The 17,795-nt window shown below is 41.5% G+C and overlaps 1 protein-coding gene across 1 annotated transcript in view; it reads right to left on the reverse strand.

Annotated features, from left to right (window-relative positions):
• Nucleotides 1-2,536: 2,536 nt before the first annotated feature.
• Nucleotides 2,537-17,795, reverse strand: part of LOC145404364 (mediator of RNA polymerase II transcription subunit 24-like) — a 45,582-nt gene continuing 30,323 nt past the window's right edge. The window contains exons 14-21 of the mRNA XM_080275887.1: nucleotides 14,615-14,792; nucleotides 12,871-12,980; nucleotides 11,305-11,394; nucleotides 10,103-10,295; nucleotides 9,636-9,777; nucleotides 7,589-7,692; nucleotides 5,699-5,914; nucleotides 2,537-3,138 (exon numbers count right to left, since the gene is read on the reverse strand). Coding sequence (XP_080132013.1) covers nucleotides 2,785-3,138; nucleotides 5,699-5,914; nucleotides 7,589-7,692; nucleotides 9,636-9,777; nucleotides 10,103-10,295; nucleotides 11,305-11,394; nucleotides 12,871-12,980; nucleotides 14,615-14,792 — 1,387 coding nt within the window. The 3' untranslated portion in view covers nucleotides 2,537-2,784. The remainder of the gene's footprint in view (nucleotides 3,139-5,698; nucleotides 5,915-7,588; nucleotides 7,693-9,635; nucleotides 9,778-10,102; nucleotides 10,296-11,304; nucleotides 11,395-12,870; nucleotides 12,981-14,614; nucleotides 14,793-17,795) is intronic.

Raw genomic sequence — 17,795 nt, forward strand, 5'->3', positions numbered from 1 at the left:
GTCCAGAACTCTTCTCTCACTCTTCTAGCACGATCTTTGCGTTGGCGCATACACACACACAATCGCCCACATTTGTATTCCAACTTTCAACTTTACCCACACAATCCTTGACCCAACTGATCCATACTGTCTTATACTCCTCTTCCATCTTTTACTCACAACTATACATACTCCTTCCTTTGCCCTCTCATTTTCACCTACTCCTGCACATATACCCCGTCCATACTCCCATTCTCTCACACTTTCTCCTCACCATTTTGTTTCAGTTATTCCACATACATCCACTTTCGCACCCTCAAGCACCTGGACAATCTTTCTCTCTTTCACCTCATCATTCGCTCCCCTTACATTCCATGTTCCGATAACCATGTCCTTTGTCCGGTCCTTGGTCGTCATTGTTTGGTCAGTCCTTGTCCGAGGCTTATTGTTTGTTTTTTTAGTTAGCTCTTTTCCGGGGAGGGGCACTAACCCTCCGCCAACCCTTTTAGTCGCCTTTTACGACAAGCAGGGATACTGGGGGAGTATTCTTGAAAAAAAACCCTACACCCAGGGGTAAGAAGGACTTACTGTACAGATTTTACTGCACCTATACAGTACAGAACAGGAAAATACTTTCATACATATTCCTCAGTAATACTGTATTCCTTTTTCAAATGGAGAGCATTACCTCCATCCATCTGCTACATTTCTACCGTATAAACTTGTTCCTGGACAATACATCATAATTTGTTTTATCACTTTCCATAAGTGTAAAAGAAACATCTGCCCAGGATCCATTTTATCTGAATACTACACAATACATACAAATTAATCTAGAATGGTATGCTCCTGCTATGCACTACAAGTAGCAACATTCTCTGGTACTGTACATCCACAATACAATGAAACATTATATACCCCTTGGGGCCAGATTCATCAATGTATTTACCACCACACTGGGTGGTAAAGGTGATGGCCCAGATTCAACAATACCATCCCATCAGCTTACCAGCATGTTTACCCCAAATCATTTCCATCCCATCAACTTACCAGCATATTTACTCCATCCCATTACCATCCCATCAGCTTACCAGCACATTTACCTAATCCCATTAGCTTACCATCAAGTTTACCATCTCTTTGTTTTGATATTCCCATGTGAATATACCATGGTACAGCACAACAGAGTTACCACTACCACTACCAGTCATTGCAGTGGTAACTGCTGTCACAACCCAGTACAGTATACTATACTATCATCTGGTATGCGATTGATCATTATAATAATGAAATCTTATACCCAGTTTCAGGTTAACAATAGGGATAATCGATAACAGGATTTTTGCAATGGCCATGTACAATGATCCCTTGTGGATGCATGCCACCTGTGCAAGTCAACAGTCATACATTTGAGCACAGATGGCCATCCTGTGTTTACATGCACATCGAAACACCATCACTATCACAAAGTAACAGCGTAAATGCACAACGAATAGTACAGTGTGTGATATTATAGGGAGAGGCAAGTTTGTTTTGCATGATAAATACTGAAATTTTTGACTTGGAAAACATTTCAGCACTCTCCTGCCACTCACTGCATCGCTCTTCTGCTGTCTCATTGCACTGCACCCCACCCATCACACAGCTAGAGTCTCCCTAGGTCTCAATGCTTTGCCCTCCTCATCGCTCATCATCACCTCCTGATAACCTGGAATGATTGCCCAGGCTCTCCAGTTGTCTCCCGGCCTCAGGAAGGAAACCTTGGTGATGACTCGGACTGACCTACAACAGAACTTCAGGTGGGTGGCATATTTATTTATTTATTTATTTTTACCTATTTGTTTTTAACGTTATGTCACCCCTGGCCTCCAATGTATTCCCACTGAACTGTTAAATTGGTATCATTTTAAGGGGGTATCACATGGTACCTGAAATCATGGTTTGCCGATGAAATCATGGTAATCGTCCATGAAACCATGGTAGCCGCTGAGGATTTCGTCGGCAAGGCTGAATTCCATCCAAACCCATTCCTGCCCACGGAATCAGGAACAAGATGTTTTCTCTGATAGCACAGCCAAGCTGAATGGAGAACTAGAAGGCTATACTGCAGTACCTGTATTTTGTTTATTTTTTAAAAGTTATAATTCCCTCCTAGAATGCCTATTACTTTCCATTATATATATTGTTAATTATGAAAGCTTAAATAACCTTTTATATCGTGCATGCGTGAAATAACAATGTCAGTAAATCTTTTAGGGATAATTCTTGAACCAGATCCCTATACCGGCTGCCCTCCTCTCTTCTCATCAACCATTCTCGACTCCATACCCGCATTCTCGTGGTTTTGGCTGCTACCGCTTCTTTCTCCTCCTCCTTCCTCCTGAAGTGCCACCACTGCAAGAGCCATTGCAGCAATCACTCTCTTCTCAGCAAATTCAAGAAAAGCTATGTTGCCTCTGATACGTGTGACTCATGTGAGACAGTGGGATAGACTACGGTGTGCTTTGTTTACATTTTTGTCAACCGTCGGCGGCTTTCGAGGAATGTGTGTGATATGGTTTGTGCCTGGTTCCACCAAACCAGGAACGCGTTCCATCGGCAAACCATGATTTCAGGTACCGTGTGATACCCCCTTTACAATTTATCAGTATGCCATCGGTTCTTACCTGACATAACCCAATTGCAAATCGAATTGTGACTGTATGAAGGAAGTTACTCCAGGTGGGGTCACATTGCTTTGGGATGTCGTTGTGCATACCTGATACAGATCTATATAAAAATGGCATCCAGAATATGGGGAATGCATTATGGAAGTGCAAGGAGAGCGGCTTCATTAGCGAGGGAAAGGTTACGGTGGACACAGAGCAGCTTGGCTGCTGCCCTCCTGGCCCCAGCTGCCTGAGCTGGTGTCTGGGCTCCTATTAGGTCTCCTGCAAACTCACGGGAAGGATCCGAGTATGAGGGTGGTCTGGGGGCAGTGATGGCCAGCAACTCCGCATATGTAAATGCATCAGGGGGTGATAACAAAGGCACTAAATTTGGAAGAAGGGCTGGAGGAGTGAGAGTGAGAAGGGTGTGGCTATGTGGAGCTGCCACAAGCTCATGAAGAATATTGACCACCAACTGTGTCACAGGACTCACCACACCAGCACGACTCACCTGAAAGACAATTTCCAGGTTACTCATCAACAAGCAGTTTGACAACTGATTTACAGCTATTCACCATCATATAATGAAAAGTAACCTTAATACCAATTAAACTAATACATGTAATGATTTTCATCATCATCATCATCCTAACCTTAACACCCATAAAAAACATGTGAATGAAGTATTGCTAAGCAATACAAAGTCCCTTACTGGATAATAACATATACTGTATACATATTGTGTATACAATGTGGGTATAATAGCACTGTGTACACAATATGGGTATGTAATGACCTTGACCTTGGGAGCAGATGGCTGGTTGTTGTGCGCGACAAACCGTTATGGTATGGGGAACAAGTGAAGTTACAGGAAAATCTGTCCATGTATGTGGAAGTTAATGAGTAGTTACGAATGTAGGTATGGGTGTTAAGTATGGCAGTACCCGAACTTGTCTGAGCCCCAAGAGTGACCTTGACCTTGGGAGCATATGGCTAGTTGTTGTGCACAACACACTGTCATGGTATGGGGAACAACTGTGTGAAGTTATATGAAAATCTGTCCGTGTGTGTGTGGAAGTTACAGAGCGGACACAAAATTGCAGACAGACTGAAAGATGTACAGTGCCCTCGCACAGGGGATGAGCTTTTGGGTGGCAGATGAGCTCATTCACTGTGAACAACGTATCTTTTTTCCTAACAATTTTCAGTAACTCCTGGAAAGTAGCTAGGTGGTTTCAGGACTTGGCTAAGTTTCCAGTCCACAGAAAATATCAAGAGTCAACTGGTCAACATCAGTATGAAAATTCAGTACCGCTCTTCGCCCTGTATCCTTACTTACTTCTACCACCAGATTCAGTAACTTTGTTTGTTCATTCATTCATTTCACTTATAAAGGCTCCAACATGCTTGCATGCGTCGGCAATGGCCACTTAATGACGACTCTCAATGCTGCTCAATCTTTGGCGGCCTCCCTATTCAGTCCATATCCCTGAAGCCACATTCCATGACCTCATCTCAGGTCTTTTTAGGTCTGTCTCTCTCACCCACAACATTCTAACTTCTCACTTTCTGCACCCAACTCTCATCCCCCATCCTCTCTACATGCCCAAATCATCTCAATCTACCCCTCTTCATCACAACACTAATACTCTCCAGTCCCATTCTTCTTCTCAACTCTTCCATTGAAAATCTAGCCTCCCAGGCTAAAGTCTACGAATATCCTCTTCCTTTACTGCCCTGGTTTCATTACTATACAGCATTACGCTCCTAATATATGCTACATACAAAGATCCCTTAGCATGGAGGGAAAGCCCTCTCAATGTCAGGAGGGACAACAGCTCCCTAAACTTCTTCGAACCACTCCTCACTCTAACCACAAAGCTATCTCCAGTCCCATCTCCAACACACAATATGTCTCCCAAGTTCACAAGTAGCAAAACTCCACCACACACTCAAGAGACTCACCAGCAAGATCAATGCTTTCATACCTGACAATCTCCACATGCTCTCCCCAACATACTGCACACGTGAAATCAGCATTATCTTGCAGTCTACCTCTAATATCACTACATCTCTTATGCACTCACTTATCACAAATGCTGCACAAGACGGGATTACTTCCCACATCCTTGTGACCAACCGCACATGGCCAATCTCCCTCTTCTTTGACATTACCGTCATCAGTCCTAGATACCATCACTGTTGTTTTATCTGCATTTACTCTCAAGCCCTTGTGCCCCATACCATCTCTCCACTTCCTAAATTTTCCTCCGCCTCCCTTTCATTCTCTGCAATCAACACCAAATCATCGACATACAGCACCTCCCACAGAAGTCCATTTCTGAAGTAACATGAGAAGGCTTCAAGTACTATGATAAATGATATGGGGCTCAAAACTGACCCCTATGGCACACCAACATTCACAGATAACTCATCACTCAACTCTCCATTCACTCTCACCCAAATGTGAGTACCAACATACATAACACCCTGTCGCCCTGCCTAAATTAACTGTCTTTAAATGTCACACATTACTAGACCAAATTGACTGTCATTTTATGAAAATGGAAATCAATTAACTGAAAAATACTCTAGATGGAAAAGAATAAACAACAGCTGGGGTTACTTGATATAATGTGATACAGGATGAGATACTGGTTTTCTCATAAGGCTGCCCAGTCACCATTTTAAAACATTCAAATATATCACTAATCCTTACGGTCAGAAAGCTGGCAGGTCCCTGATAATTTGATGGATGTTAAATAACAAAAGTCTGGTTTTCCAGTGGGTTGTTGCAGCATCAGAAAAAACACTACAATTCTTCCTGGGCACCACAGAGATAATCCATGTACAAAAACATCATAAAAGACAGAGTATTTGCATTCCATGCACAATACAATTTTTCGGTTTTAATCCAGTTATTCGTAATTCTGTGTGACAAAAGGTGGCTAATGGTATCCATTACATAATCATGATATTATTATATACCTTATTACTTAAAGCACAAATGATTCAACTGCTACCTTTTCTAACCAAATGTAATGAGTGGTAGTAAGAAGTGTATTGCATACTTGTGTCATGAGGGTAAGGAGTGACTGAACTGCCACCAGGAGTGCAGTGACATCCTTGGTGAGACCCGGGGTGCCACGTGGGATTGCTAAATCTGATGAATGAACCTGAAGGTTCACTTCTAGATCCTCCAGTTCTCGGTCGTGATAGTTCCGCTTCCTGCCCCGACACCCACTACCACCACCACCACTCGTTCCAACATTCACTGTAGATCCAGTCTGAAATAAACATGTCAGATAGGAGTCAGGTCCAATGTAAGCTAACTGTGTCATATGTCAGCTAAGAATACAAAAATTATTGCAACAAATATGGTATAAGGGACATTAGATGGCCCAAATCAGTTTGCTGGTGTGAGAAAAATACAAGGGCAAATGAAACATAAGTACTGCAGGTATAATGAACAAAAGAGGACCTGAATAATGATAGAGGTATAGCATGGTTTGTTGTGACATCATGATCTGTGGGCAGAGCACATTTTGGTGCAGTGGAACTACTCTGCTTAGCCTTTCTTTGGAAAATATAACAGAAGGGGTTACTCCTCGAGATTCACACATACTTGTTGATATCTGACAGAACATTTGAGGTCAGTTTACTATATAAATATATATGCATCAATACTAGGTAAGCCACTCAAAAAAATATTTGCCAAGATAGTTAAAAGGAAATAACTGCAGTACTTGGTGAAATAATTTTGCTTCACCCCAAATATGTAATGGCACTGGAGAGAAGCCTACTCGTGGTAAAGCTATACAGCCCAGGCTAGGAGGAGCAGCTATAATTTCAGTCTGGAAGCATAACCTCCCAACCACCTCTGCAACCTACAAGGGGAAATGGCTCTGTCAGTTTAGCAGGGTGCTGTTTCTTACATGGGAGGAACCAATCCTTACGCCACTTGCACACAAAGGGAAATGGCTCTCTATCAGTCATTTCCCTCTTCCCCATACTTGCTGGAGACACTGAGAGCAATCCCAGGCCCCAAACATAATACATTTGCTCAGTTTCCTCCCTGCACATCACAAGCACTAGATAATCATGCAAATCTGTTCAGTGCAATCTTTGGAGAGAACTGACCAACACCACATGCACAATGCTTACAAATGTCAGATATCACAGCACATGGGTAATAGGTTCCATGCCAACCCATTAGCTGGCTATAAGGTCACCACCCAATGTTGTAAATGGTTTCCTGAGTTGCAGGAAACCATCTGGCTTGTCACTAAGTGTAGAACCACATGATGTGGAAAGAAGAGTGGTAAACAGTGACAGGATGGATGAAAGAAACAGGAAGAGAGAAGAATATACACAGAAAAAGAATGACAGACATGATGAAATAGGCAGCACTTGAGTGGATGATGGGTGCCCCACCTACCACCTGGAGTGAAAGTGTGAGTATATATGTAGGAAGGATGAAGGGCTCGAAAACATCTCCTAATCAAGACATGGTTACAAATTACTTTTTAAAAGTACCTTACATGAGATAGTGGGGTTTGGCAACAAGCATCAGACATACAAATAGAAATATACTGTAGGTGGATACATATGTACAGAAATTATCCTCACAAGTAGGCAGACAGATGGACAAGGGCACACAAATTATCACCAGCTAAGTATTTCCACATGGTTAAACATTATCTTAAAACCACTTCATACACCTAGCCTCTGTTATTATTATTACTATGTGTATTATTATTATTATTATTATTATTACGATTATTGTTATTACTATTATTATTATTATTATTAATACTGTTTATGACTATTCTTCACCTCTTTTTCATCAAGACTTCCATTTATATTACCACTGGATGTTGTAGCCATGAACTAAATTTTGCAGGCTTTATGCTGCAAAATCCAAACCACTGATTCAATATACAATATTGCTACAAACCAACCTCTGACTTAACAGGTTGCTGCTGGACTGCTAGCCAAGCTGAGATAATCATACTGACAGTGAGGCGAGCTAAGGCCTCTGTTCTAGGTTTGCTGATCAATTCACCTGGAAATAAGACAACAGATTAACTTCCTGTACAATAAATACTTCTTAACTGAATGTAACAACACTGAATAACAAATGGAAGTGACATGCTTTCTGGGCTTCACATTTTTTTTTTTTTTCAGTAGCTCATTTGCACTTCTGAAAACATGACAATGAACACATCAGACCAACAAGTAATCCATCCATCCATCATCCAATCCTACATTGCCCCATGAGGAGTGTAGGAGCCAGGGGCTAGGCAAGTTGGTCCTGACATTTAAGATGAGAGTGATCAGCCTCACTCATCCCTGAGTGGCATTACATGAGCAGTATACCCCAACCATCCCTTGGATATAAACCTTCACCAGCTCAATCTGACTGAAGTGCCATTACCCACTAAACCACCAGGCACCATGATTTGGTTATATGGATACCACCCAGCATAGTAAACGGTTTCCTACTGTACAGGAAACCATTTGGTTTGTCACTCAGTGCAGTCACCCACAGGCAGAAGGAAGAGGAAAGACTGAACGAAAGAAAGACAGAAGAGGAAGTGTAAAGTTACCCATAGACAGAAGGGCGAAGAAAGAATGAAGTAAAGAAAGACAGAAGAGGAAGGATGGAAAGAAGGACGGAAAGAAGGAAGGGGCAGATACCCGAGAGCAGCACTACTGTATATTGAGTGATAGATCTTTTAGTTCTGAACTTGAATTTCATTTCCAGCCACAGTACATGTTTTAAACAATTTATTGGTGTGAGAGTTAGCATCAGAAAAAAGCTGTAACTGAGAACGCAAAAGTTGTATATGGACGTAACTGCCTACAGATTCTTCTGCCATGGCTTTTCTCAGTGGGGAAGTTCATTACCCGGATGTTGTGATCTGGTTGTACAAAACCATTGTTCACACATTATTCCATTTATCCAGACAAAATGCATGTGTCCGGGTGGAAATTATGGCCGTGTGAACATTTTCACCCGGCCAGGCAGGAATAGCCCAGTGGCACTGCCCTGTCTGGTTGGGTAGTTCACCCAGCATACACTAAAGACCCCCTCAGTTGTTCTCAGTTCCCGCTCAGCAACAGTGATGTGAAGAGCTCCTTTTCGACAGTTGTCATGGCGGTGCATGTGGTGCCTTTTGTGGTTGTTCCCTACCTGCTTCAGGCCTTGCTATTCCTTGCATACCCCTTCCTAGGATGTGTGATGATGGCCCCTCCACCAAGGAAGAGGGCAGTGCTGACTCTGAAGAAGCAGGACATCCTGGGTACTGATGCGGGATGGTTAAACTGTGAGTGTTGATGCTGATTTTAATCTAGCTTACTGTACTGTACCATGATTTTATTCCGTTTTACCATTATGTTTTGTGTGCCCATTGCATTTTTCTTGTGCAGCCATTTTTATCTTGTTTCTTCTATGTCACTGCAGGGTATGGCCTTGCAGTGGTGATTGTCTGTGGTTGATGGGTCTGCTTGACCATGGTAATTGCTTGGCTGTGGTTTATAGGTCTGCTTGACCAGACAGGGTAGTGTTAAACAACAGGAACAAGTGTTGTACAATGTGCTATAGTAGTCTTTTACACTGGCTTTCAAAGTTAGGTTCTGTATGAAGGGGAGCAAGGGGAGAAGTCCATTATCCAGATGGAGCCATTACCTGGACATGCCTTTGGCTCTATTACATCGGATAATTAAGGGATTACTGTAGCTACATACTCATCAATAACATGTGAATCAATGAGTGATAACATGTGAGATGAACTGACTGCTTGAGTGCCTGGGATGGTAGAGTAGGTTCATGTAAACATATCATTGACCTTCATTCCCTTCCAAAAAACGTTCAGTTTTTCACAGACTGCTCTAATTTGACACCTGTGGCACTTGTACAGTATGGCGTTGTTTGACGCCAGGGACCATTAAGGAGTTAAATCATCATCGTTTATAAATATATGTTAATACACCATAACAAATTACCAGTGCAAGGTCCTGAGATGTACATGGGAAGGGCATGCATAAGCAGGCTGAGGGTGCAGCCAACAACATCCTGGTGAAGCAGCCCATAGATCAGGTCCATGGCTCGGGTAAGATCTGAGTGAAATACTTGTTGCATTCCTGCCTGTATAACAAAGAATCAATGTATTACTACATGCAAAACTCTCACAGACCCCCATCTTTAACCAAGAAATATTACATCTTAAATTGACACATCATGACATTATTTTTTTTTATAATATAGTTACATAATACTTAAAACTAACACTGAGTACCGTATCTCTGTGCTACACAAGATTGTACTGGAATGCACAAAAGAAATATGTACAAATGTACGAAAAGCATTTATATAGTGTATCTGAATGTTTTGCAGTAACTAAATCAGAAAAAGCACATGGAGTGGACTAAACTGTTATGTGGGGAAAAAAATAGCAATTATAAAGTCTTACCTTAACTAGGTCACAGACAAACCATCTGGTACCCCCAAGCCTCAGGAGGTTTCTGAAGGTGGCAAGGGCTTTGTGTGATATGACTCCACCCGGAAACACTTGGTTCCATGTTTCACGCAGGAGATGAGAGAGAGGCTCCTGGGATGACAAGAGAGGATCATTGCTGGCCTCACCAACACTGCTACTGCTGCTCCTGTATTAAAGTGAACATTGTTCAAAATTACATAGTCAGTCCTCAGGGATGTGTTCTAAAATACTGCAGTTTCTTCCAAACAACCGGTACTATAAACTGGATGTTGCTCTGCCATGGTTTATTTGGCCGAGCAGACCCATCAACCAAAGGCATGCAGCTGCCTTGATATGGCAGACAGTGTCCCACCAGAGTCAGAACAGGGTTCTTTCACATGGTGACGTGTAGGGAAAATGAAGGAGCCACAGACCCAACAAGGATAAGCTGTGTCTACATGGGACAGTGGTGCTCAATGTGAGGCCAACCCCCTAGGAGAGCACAAGCACTTTCCTGGGGGGGGTGCGAGGAAGCCAAAGAAAAGTAATTATTGGCCAGAATAAGTGTGTCTATCACAATGAACCGTTGATTTATATTCAATCCTTATTTTGTCTCTGCTTCAACCTGTGAAGCATGCCTGTTTCTGTACCAATGTGAAATAGGCGGGCTCAACTGGGGCAGGAAAACTCAGTGGACCATGATGACACCCAGCGCAGACAATTGATTGCAATACGTCATAGGCTGATGCAACTCACACTATGACTATCACTGGCCGCATTGTGTCTGTTCCCACCTCCCACCACATTATGACCCTAGTTTGCCACATTATGACTGTCAGAACCATAGTTTGGGGCCTCTGGCCACGTTATGTCTATCGTTGTCACACAGCATGGTGTTCAAAAAAAAAATGGGCAACTTCCTCTACTCACATAATGTCTATCACTTTCGCATTGTGACTATAATTAGACATAAAATTTGCCTCCCGCATTATTTGAATTTTGTGCTGTAAGATCGCGAGTTATGTGAGAGCTGCCTGTACAGACAATAGTATGGCCCTAAATCCTTTCCTCAGCATTTCACCAAAACCAGCATCAAATTCTAATGTTAATCTACTGTTATAACTTAGCATTCAAGATTAAAAGATGGCAACTTTAAGCCAAGTTAAAATGAAAAGGGTGTACCAATTTGTACTTACCTGGACATGGTAGTTGGAGATGATGATGACTGGACACCACCCTTCATCACCTGGATCATGTTTTCCACGATTTGTACCATCAATGTCGACCTGTGGCACCCAATGTGTAGTTGTGGTAATAAATATCACTCTACTTTATAGTCGAACAATTATGAAAATCTTACAAAATACTCTGTAAAACACTGGAGCCTCCATTCATACAGTCCCCTTGAAGTCACTTGGATTCCAAAGCCATTCACCACTATCACATTACTTATCACAATGAAGCAAATCAATATTCATGTTTGTACCTGTACTTCAATAAACTGTTTATCAACTGTACGACAATTTCTTCTTACCATGAATATACCTCATAAAGGAAAATACTAATTGTACCCATAAACATATTACTGTATCAGTAAAAGCAAAAACTACAGATATATGACAACATCAAAATTAAAATATTTGCCTGAAGAATCCAGGAAGATTAATATTTAACATAAAATAGCATCCTGAATATTTTTATTATCATTTTTTTTTAACCTATGGATGGGTTAAGGATAAACAGTACCTTGGTAATCATTATTACCATAACTTATTTGCTTAATACAACACATTTCTCATCCACCACTTAACTAATTTTATAGTTGTCCTCACAATCAGGCTGTCACTGGTCAGATATTTTCAATCTTGAAATCATTAGTGGTGGGTGGGGGCACCCATCATCCACCCACTTAGAGTAGTCGTGTTTGGTTTTTAGGGTATCCCCACGTTGAGTGGCAAGCCAAATGATTTCTTGTAAACCAGGAAAGCATTTACAACGCTGGGCGGTAACCTTATAACAAACCAACACATGTTCCCCACGTGACAACAAGTGGGATGGCAGAGGGTTAGTGCCTCTCCCCAGAAAACAACTAACTAAAAATACGAACAAGAAGCCTCGGACCTGGACTGACCAAAAGATGACGACCAAGGACCGAACAAAGGACATGGTACAGATGGCTACATGGAATGTAAGGGAAGCGAATGATGAGGTGAAAGAAAGAGAGATTGTCCAGGTGCTTGAGGATGTGCAAGTGGACGTATGTGGTTTAATCAATCAACAATCATAAGGTTATGATATGTTCTAAACATCCTCTTCTTTGACTGACATCCTGCCTGTTCTCTGAACGGTACAACCCAACGTGTTAGCCTAGTACAGTGTACCATATCATACAGCTTTGCTATACTTTTCAATACACTAATTCCTCTGTGATTACTGACTGCTGCTCTATCACCATGTTTAAAAATGGTAAACGTGGGTAGCAGAATTACCCAGTAATACTGGTACCATCACAAAGATGGCATCCCTCTCTAACATCGTTTAAATTGGCGCACAAGCAAAATACAAACTGTAATACAGAATGCTGTGGCACACCACTGCTATCACTAAGGTATACCAAGTCTGAATCATGAAGGCAAAGTACCATATGAAGAGCAAGCCAGTGTGCCTTCGTGAAGTTATCAAAAAACAAATCTGCAGACAACAAAAGTTTATTATATAATTACTGTACACTTACCTGGTTAGGAAAGCATTAAGTACTGTACCTGTCTTTGAAGTTGTCTAGAGTGAGTACTGATGGATCATGGTCACTGAGGGAGGACTGGAGATACTGTAGGAAACTCAAAGGTTCTGCAGCCTGTTCTGAATCCACAACCTAGGTATAAGAAAACAAAACTAAAGAAAGCTTTGTTTTACAACCATTATATTAAAAATGTACATTGTATTAATTCAACAATTATGGCAAATAAGGCAAATTATCATACTGCATGAGTTTGATTCATTTAGCCTCTTCATCCTGAGGAAATATTTTCTACATACTACTCTAGGTGGTGGGTCAAGGATAACTGATTTTGGATAGTGATTTTTCTAATACCAAATGCCTGTGGTATCATCAGCAATTTTACCATGTTACCGTTCCGATTAACCATCGTATCCTCGGCAAACCTCGTATGAAGGGCCGTGTGAATAAGTTTCGCTTAGCCTGTCTTCAAACTCGACGCGTGATAGCTGTCTTGGGGTGCATGATAGCATGTATGGTTGCGCATTTGATGTGAGCGCGATGGCAGATAACCGCGATAGCTGAATGCGTGATAGCAGGGGGTTGAGTGTGTGTGTGTGTGTGTGTGTGTGTGTGTGTGTGTGTGTGTGTGTGTGTGTGTGTGTATATATATTCTTTCACAAAAGAACAGGGAGAAAGTGGACTTGGAGAAGCCCAAATGGAGAAACCAAGAATGAAATCGACTTCATTATAGCATGTAGAGAGGTGTATGGTATGTAGGAGGACTACTGGGCCTTGAGAGCAGGCTGTGAAGTCTATGCCCAGAGTCGGACACATTAAAAAAAAAAAAAAATAAAAAATAAAAAAAATAAGAACAACACAATCACAAATGTCACAGTTATCAACAAAGTAAATATTGGAAGTGACCATAGAATGGTGGGTTGCACAGCAAGATTTAATTTCAAAAGTGAAAGAAAGAAGATGATTAAAGACAAAAGGACATACCCAATAAAAGTCAGCGAAAACAAAGCAGCTTTTCAGTTGGAAATAAGGAACAGATTTCAGGCTTTCAGTAATGCTGAATGTGACATTGATGAGCTGAATGACAAACTAACAAAAGTGCTAAAAGAATCAGCGGAGGTAGTAGGAAAACCTAATACAACCAAAGCCTGTGGACGTAAACAAGCATGCTGGTTTTGTGGGCCTTAGTAGCCCACTAAACCACCAGGCACCATAATTTGGTTATACAGTAACCACCCAGCATAGTAAATGGTTTTCTGCTGTACGGGAAACCATTTGGCTTGTCACTCAGTGTACAGTCACCTATAGGCAGAAAGAGGAGGAATTTAGCAAGACAGAGGAGGAAGTGTAAAGTCACCCATAGGCAGAAGGAGGAGGATAGAATGAAGGAAATAAAGACAGAAGGGGAAGGAAGGAAGGAAGGAAGAGAGGAAAGGGCAGTCACCCGAGAGCAGCACTACATCGAGTAAGTGGATGATGAGTGCCCCCACCTATCATGTTATTAATAACAAGAAATAAATTAATTGTCAATAGCATGTAAAGTGAAATAAGGAAATGTGTCACCTCATTAATCCTTTGTAATTCTCAGATCCTCCTACAATTGTTATTTGTGGAACTTTTGATAATGCCATAAATATTTAAATCTTCAAATGGAACACTTCATGAAAGCTGATGTCTGACTACAGTAAACTGTATCTGAAACTTGTAATAGCTCTTGCATGTCATGCAAAAATCAATTCAATAAGACTATCATCCCAGACCAGACCGACCTGGACATGAGAGCAGAGCCAAGTGGCAACACATATGGGGAGGCAGCAGAGGTGGTATCGGAGGCGGTCTAAGAGTTCTCGCACATGCTGCAGTGGAAGTGCTCCTTGCTGTGCTGCTGTCACTACCTCACGCAATGCCACACCTGCCACCTGGCACACTTCACTCCATCGCATCATGCTGAAAAATGATAAACACAAATTTTTATTCAGGTACAGTATAACTCTGAAATTATTTTACACTAAGGCTGCAACTGTTCTTTCCTTCAATACCTCTGTCATCAGAAGGAGCATATGTGACAGCTTCAATTATAATCATTAATCATCTTAAATCATCATTCAACAAACTCCTCTACTGTCCAACTCATCCATGAGTGCACGAACCTGACACTGTGCATATCATAGCTTTCCCATCATTCACTTACTGACAATTTCTTCCTTTCATGAATACTTCCTCTTATTTATTCTCTTATAATTTTCATTCACACTGCTCATTACACACAGCCATACAAGCTTGCCCAGTTTAATTAGGCTCCCAAGTAGGCATGAAGCCCAGCTGTGAAACTTCTGCAGGAGTGAGGAGTAGACTGTAGCACCAGTCGAACAGGGCAGTACTCCCGAGGTTGATGGCAAGCTGGTGACAGGGAGAGCTGGAGCTCCCGTTTCACCAGCCCTCAGGACTTGATCCTGACCATCTCCCTTTTCTGAACATTTTCAGTGCATTCATTTACACAGAGAGTAGGCCAGCATGCTCTCATGATACCTCTACCTTCAACTGTCTACACCACACTACATGCGCATAACATATCACACCTTCTATTCACATCTTTAGTAATGGCCGCTGCAATCTCACAATCAAATGAGGTGGTATCTCGGATTGCCACTACCGGCAGGGTAGGGCTGGAGGCACAGGGTCCTCCCGGTCGCTATCAAGCGACTGTGCCAGCAGCGACTGTTGCTATTTCCGGGAATGCTCGTCGGCGAAGAGGTGACGGTGCGGCCTTATTCTTTACCAACATCCGCGGCCTTACCACAAACTTAAACTCAGTTCATTTTTTCCTTCAGTCCATATCCCCTTTGGCCCTTTTCCTCACAGAACCACAAATCTCACCCTCTACCGATATATCTCCATTTTGTTTTCCCGGTTACCATCTCCTTACAAACTTTCGAAACAAGGGCGGCACCTGTTGTTATATCAAATCCCAATATGCAGTTGATACTATTTTAAACTTCACTTCATCCAGTTTTGATTACTCATTATATAAATTGAATTGCCAAAACATTACCAAATATATCTGTGTAGTTTATCGTTCCCCCAATGCTTCTTCGGAACCCAGTGTATTTGATTCCATATCCACTCAGTTGAGTAACCTTGACCTTACCCTTGGCAATGAAATTACCATTTTGGGTGATTTTAACATACACAATGTTGAATGGTTATTGCATTCTGCCCGGACTGACGACGCTGGTCTAGAATGCGAGCTGTTTGCGGAATCGTTTAATCTCACCCAGTTGGTAAAGCAACCAACCAGAATACCTGATAATCCTGATCATAATGCCCATCTCTTGGATTTATTCTTGACAAATAATCCAGATCAATACAGGATAGAGGTACTGTCACCACTTGGATCCTCTGACCACAATCTCATCAAAGCCTCATTAGTTAACCCTCCTACACCTCCCCATTCCGAACCTGTCAGGGTGACCCGATGGCACTTGACAGGGCAGACTGGGATGGATTTAGAAATGAACTTGCTGATGTTCCATGGCAGTCTTTCTTCTCTAGTGATCCCAATTCTACCCAGTCCCACATTTGTGACTTAATACTAGCTGGTATGGATTTATTCATACCAAGTCAACAATTCACTAAAAGATCAAACTCTCCAAAATGGTTTGATGGCAATTGTGCCAGAGCAACAGCCCAAAAGTCATTAGCATATAACTCTTACTTAAAATCAAAAACACCTGAATCACTCTCCCAATTTAAAATTGCTAGAAATCATGCAAAAGCTGTATTAAATCTATCTAAATCAAACTTTCTTCAAAAGCAAGCATCAAAACTACTTAACAACCCTAATGACAATAGATTATTCTGGTCAACTCTTAATTCTTTCAATAATAACTTTAACAAGTCATCTTCCATTCCCCCACTAAAATCTTCAGATGGCAATATTACAAATGACCCACGTGGGAAAGCAGATATCTTTGCTAGTACCTTTGCAAGAAACTCTACAATAGATGATACCAGCCAGAATGTCTCAGTACTGGAACTTGATTCTCCGAAATTGCCCCACTTAAAATACAGACAAGATTTGTAAAATCCATCCTAGACAATTTACCTACCAACAAAGCTCCAGGTCCAGATGGAATTCCGCCAATTGTTTTGAAAAGTGTTCCCCTGAACTTGCCTCTGTCCTAGCTAAATTATTCAGACTATGCATACGTACTTCTTTATTCCCAAATTCATGGAAAGAAGCCAATATCCACCCAGTTCGAAGAAAGGAAGTTCGTCCTGACCCCTCCAATTACAGACCAATAGCTATCACATCTTCTCTTGGTAAGGTATTTGAAACTTTAATTAATAAGCATATTGTTAAACATCTTGAATCCAACAACTTAATTAATGATAGACAATACGGTTTTCGCCACGAAAGATCCACCATTGACATACTCAATCTCTTAACTCATACCATCCATCAATCAATTGATCTTTTTGGAGAAACTCATGCAGTAGCTCTTGATATCTCTAAAGCTTTCGACAGAGTATGGCACCGTTCCCTGCTGTCCAAACTCACTTGCTATGGACTAACGTCTTTTGTTCCTTTGAATTCTTCTTATCTTAGTGACATGAAATTAAGAGTAAAAGTATATGATGTATATTCGAATTTCCACTCAATTAACGCCGGCGTGCATAGGGATCAGTTCTGGCGCCAACCCTATTTCTGGTTCATATTAATGATCTCTTATCTGTCACTCACAATCCCATTCACTCATATGCAGATGACTCAACACTACATAGTTCATTCACACTCAGACATCCATTTACAAAGTCTAATATCTCTACCTCTCAGCTCAATACAGCCATCTCCATAAATCAAGATCTATCTACAATCAGTGAATGGGGACAAAACAACCTTGTCTCTTTTAATGCTAGTAAACTAAATATATACAGTTTACTAATAGA

This window comes from Coenobita brevimanus, chromosome 63, assembly GCF_032717465.1.
Source record: "Coenobita brevimanus isolate Jiangsu-jjx chromosome 63, ASM3271746v2, whole genome shotgun sequence".
Taxonomy (NCBI): Eukaryota; Metazoa; Arthropoda; class Malacostraca; order Decapoda; family Coenobitidae; genus Coenobita; species Coenobita brevimanus.